Genomic DNA, 4,727 nt, shown 5'->3' with positions numbered 1-4,727 from the left:
TTGAACATCAAGTTTAGAATACTATTAAAGCAGACTTAACCATCCAAGATAAAATTTCAAAGATTTTTGGATTCAAACTATCTCCACACTCATTTTCAAGATTTAGTTTTGACGATTTTTAAAATGAATTTCAATAATTCAGGATCAAAGTCTAGAAGACCCTTGAATCCAAGCTAAATAAAATTCTCAAGCAAACAACTCTCTAAACTTGTGTTCAAGATAAAGTCACAATGATCCTTAAAGCAAACAATATCCATTTCAAATGTAATCTATACTACTTTTAAATCAAAACTTTATTAACGAGAAGAATCAAATGATTTGTCTAGAAATTTTAACTCAAAATTGAATATAAATTTGTTTCCTATTGATTTTAAGTTTTAAATATTATTTTCGAGGCATAATTTGCATATATAAATACTATTTAATATATTTAAATAATAAAAAGAATCAGTCGGTAATAAAAATGATTTTCCATTTATATAAATTTGATTCCAACTAAAACAGAAACGGTTTTACACAACCATAACATGTGGAAAAATTAAACTAAAAAGAAAAGAAAAAAAGAAAAAGAAAAGAGAAACAAAGGGTTTTGTCGGTCGTGAAATGAAGGGAATCTGGAAAAGCAAAAAAAGAAAAAGAAAAAAGAAAACCAATGAATTATCTTTAATTTCTGGAAGACACCATTCCTTTGTAACGGACGGGTATGAACAAAAGAATCTTTACCCCGCATTAAACGTTCCTGATTCTTATTCTATTTTATATAATTAATAACAAACCAAATTAAATTGCATTGTCAAAAGAATCTTTCACATGCCTGCCACACCTTTTTTTTTTAATACTAAAAAAAAGAAGAAAAAAATTTACTAGACAAAAAAAGAAGCCACTTTTTTCTTACTTGGCAACTGTTGTTTAGTATTAGAAAACCCATCATCTCATTTTGCTTTATAATGACAACTTCGTTGGTGTTAGGTTAGAAAAATTTATGTTTAAATATAAAATAATATTTTAAGAAATTTTATAAATTGAAACTATCAATGACAAAAACGTTTGTAACAAGATTCACAAAATCAATGATTTCCCAGTCAAGCATCTTATCTCATAACTTTGAATACGACGTAGTATTCAATGAATGTTTGGTTAAAAGTTAAAAAGTTATGAATGACTAGGTGGAGGGTACTGTTGATTTGATCTCTTAATTTAGAAGGAGATGGAAAAGACAGAATTACCGTGTAAAAATCAAATGGGGAAAGCATCCCAAAGACGTGGGTCAACTGTTTTATTTTCTGCTCTATTTTTAAAAAGGGTTGAGACATTCAATCCACAGTCCACACCTAACCTAAGAATCTTAACACACTGTAATTTCATTTCCAATTATTAAAAAAAAGGGCTCAATTTTTTCAACAATTCTCCGCGTGCTTCGTACGGAACCTAAAACAACCCGCCGAGTGAAACAACCGAGTCACCGAGTTTATAGCTTTAATATACGCGACGACCCGTTTGGGGGCGAATCTTGAATCTTTCTTACATTTCTATATAAAAAAAACATGACTTGCTGTTCCTTGTCATGTTTATCCTGGAAATGATAGAAAAAGAGAGGAAAACAGGAAAATAGAAGAATAAAGGAAAATAATGGAGTTCAGCTTGGATTTGAGTTTGGTTTATGTACCGAAAACTATATCTGAGTTTCTGAAAGAAGTTTCGAAGATAAAAAATGGGTTTCAAAGGCTATCCAAGATTACGGATTATCTTCAAAGATTGGAAGATGAGATGAAGAAAATTGATGCCTTTAAACGTGAACTTCCTCTTTGCATGCTTCTTCTCAAAGATGGTATTTTTAAAAAAATATATATTGTTTTAATTCTGAGTTTCACTTTTTTGTGGGATTTAATTTGATTTTCTTTTTTGATTTGATTTTAGGGATTGAGAGATTAAAGGAGGAAGAAAGACAGTGTAAGGAAATGAATGATGGATCAGTGACCGAGGAAAACGGAAGGGAAACTATGGATAACGATGGCGGTGATAAGAAAAACTGGATGAGTTCAGTTCAGCTATGGAACTCTAATTTTAACAACGTTGATCCCCACAACAAACCCAACACAGTTCCAGAACTGAAACTGGTAATGTCCAAACTAACTGTTTTCTTCTTCTTCTTCTTCTTCTTCTTCTTTTTTCCTTCTTTTTGAATCTTATTTTAAGGGGAAAATAGTTTAAATGTTTCCGGATTTGGAATTTGACAGACAAGTGAAGAAGGAGAAGATGGGTCTGAGAGTGAGAACCCAATTGAAATTTGTAATAAGCAAAGAAAGGGAGGGGCTTTTGTTCCATTTAAGGAACAAGCTGATAAGAAAGTTTCAGGGCTTTCCCTTATGACCCCAAGTTCTGAATTGGCTTCATGTATCTTGAAGAACAATGGCGGCTGCCGAATTGGTTCAGGCTTTTCTTTATATGCACAACAAAATCAAATTAAGTTTCAGACGAAGTCACAAATCCGACATGAAGAACAACCTCAGCAGCAGAATTCTAGGAAACAAAGGCGGTGCTGGTCGCCTGAGCTCCATAGACGATTTGTTGAGGCACTTCAACAGCTTGGAGGCTCTCAAGGTTAGACCTTTTTGATGTGTTTATTTACTTTTTTTTTTTTTAAGTAGTAGTGGTATTTAAGTTGAATTGAAAAACCCTTTTTGTTGTCTTTTATGAACAAAGGATTGGAATCTGGTTCTTTTTGAGAAAATACATGAATCAAGATCTTTTTTCTGAAAATATTCTGATTTGAGTTCTTTTGGAATCTATAGTTTTTAAATATGTCTGATTGGTTTATTGTGTTCGACAGTGGCCACTCCTAAGCAGATTAGAGAACTGATGCAAGTTGATGGTCTTACCAATGATGAAGTGAAAAGCCATTTGCAGGTTAGTCTTTAGCATATGGAATCTGCTCATCTTATCATCTTTAGTTTCTCCTTTCTGGTTTACTGATTTTGTGTGTGTGTGAATTTGGGTTTTATGTACAGAAATACAGACTTCATATCCGGAAACTCCCAGCTTCTTCTTCCGGGCAAGGGAATGAGCTGTGTTCAGCTCAAAATCAGTGCAATGGGAAGATGAAAGCAAGCATGTCACAGTCTGGTTCCCCACAAGGTCCCCTCCTTGGTAGTGCTTCAGCTAAAGATATGTCGAGTACCGGGGGCGACAGCATGGACACCGAAGATGAAAATTCCGATGGGCATAGTTGGAGAAGTGGGATTAAAAAGCCTGGAGAGGTTGATGTATAGTCGGATAACACTTATTCCCCATGAATTTTGCAGAAACGTGGGGAGAAAAACATATTGACTTACTGAGAATAATTTAGTATAACATCTAGAGGAATTTGAAATCAGTATTCTGTTTGAGGCACCAAGGGATTTCTAAGACATTATGCCGATATCATGGACTGGTTTAGTTTGTCTCCATGATTCAACTTCCTTCCCTGAATATGAAAGTTTGTCTAATTCCTGATGATGGATTTGTAGGAACCAAAATGACAATTTTTAAGAGTTCTTTCATTTATGTTTAGACTTAACCCTCTTTAATTTACAACTGATGTACTTTATATAATATATGTGATATTTGAGGTTTGATTTGCCTGGTTGTCATGCCTTTGTGGGATATCTCCGGTGGGAAGATTAGTGAGAAACTCAGGCATTCTTTATGCTCATTATGCTCTCAATTGCAGATATCATATGATCTAATTCGCAGCCACTGATGCCATGTAAAATGCCGATTTTGAGTCTTGTGGAACGTTTTGCCTCTTGATTTGGCTCAATTTCCAAGTGATTTTGGAAAATCTGTTTATTTTTTTAGATAAGTTATAAAATAAAATATATATTTAAATGATATTCAAATTCATTAATGAGGATAAAAAAAGTAAAATCCTGAAGGTTAAAATAAATTTAGCCTCCCTGTTTAGGTTACTTTTGCTCGGGATCATGGTTTGAGGTAAACAAAACATAACGAAAAAAAAAAAAGTTAAAGCAGTGACAGAATCTTCATTTTTGATGCACAAATTGTATTGAATTGCTTGTGATTAGGCGTTTTGTCCTGGTAGTTTGAAGTAACTTTTTCTTTCTCACCAAGAAGGCATCAATCAGATGAGATGGGTGAAAAGAATGGCATCCATTGCTTCTACTTTTTTCTTCTCAAAAAAAAAACGGCAAAAGTGGGAATTCAGGCCTTCAAAACATCAATAATTTTAGACCAATCAATTGGACATCAGCTTTGCATCTACAAATGTTCTTTGTATGTTATTTGTTTATCATATCAGTCCATGTATAATTTAATCTTCAACAAGAATCAGCTTTTAGAGTCCATTAAAAAAAAAAAGAGTGGGGTAACTAAGGTTAAATGGTTCTCATTGTTTAGATTATCCATTTTACACTATCAGTCAAATACTAAAATGAAACAAAGAGAGAGAAAAGGACAAAGCAATCGCATTCAGCATAAAAATACAATAAAGTTAATGAACGAGGGCAAAAGGATATGGTGAGCCCACGTGAAGATTTTGGTTTGAAATTTGAATTAATAATAAATAGCCCATAAACGCCACATTTTCTTGGAAATTTCGAATCTTTCTTCTATTCTCTTCCTTTTCACTTTCAATCTTTTATTTTACTAAACACTCAATAATATATCAAACTTGTTCATCCATTTCTTCATACCATTTTGTTATTATTATTATTAGTGACGGTGATGGG

The 4,727-nt window shown here is 33.0% G+C and overlaps 1 protein-coding gene across 1 annotated transcript; it reads left to right on the top strand.

The window, feature by feature from the left end:
• Positions 1-1,298: 1,298 nt before the first annotated feature.
• LOC108476941 (transcription factor HHO5-like) lies at positions 1,299-3,573 on the top strand. Its single transcript, XM_017779321.2, has 5 exons — positions 1,299-1,828; positions 1,918-2,117; positions 2,238-2,601; positions 2,831-2,907; positions 3,009-3,573. The coding sequence occupies exons 1-5, from the start codon at positions 1,630-1,632 to the stop codon at positions 3,267-3,269; spliced, it is 1,101 nt and encodes a 366-aa protein (XP_017634810.1). The 5' UTR covers positions 1,299-1,629; the 3' UTR covers positions 3,270-3,573.
• The last annotated feature ends 1,154 nt before the right edge of the window (positions 3,574-4,727 follow it).

Source organism: Gossypium arboreum, chromosome 12 (assembly GCF_025698485.1).
Source record: "Gossypium arboreum isolate Shixiya-1 chromosome 12, ASM2569848v2, whole genome shotgun sequence".
In the NCBI taxonomy this organism is placed as follows: domain Eukaryota; kingdom Viridiplantae; phylum Streptophyta; class Magnoliopsida; order Malvales; family Malvaceae; genus Gossypium; species Gossypium arboreum.
This window is presented reverse-complemented; position numbering and strand designations above follow the sequence as displayed.

Coding starts and splice junctions, on each gene's coding strand:
- LOC108476941 (XM_017779321.2), top strand. CDS start 1,630: ATGGAGTTCAGCTTGGATTTGAGTTTGGTTTATGTACCGAAAACTATA. Junction 1,829..1,917: donor CATGCTTCTTCTCAAAGATG/GTATTTTTAAAA, acceptor ATTTGATTTTAG/GGATTGAGAGATTAAAGGAG. Junction 2,602..2,830: donor ACAGCTTGGAGGCTCTCAAG/GTTAGACCTTTT, acceptor TGTGTTCGACAG/TGGCCACTCCTAAGCAGATT.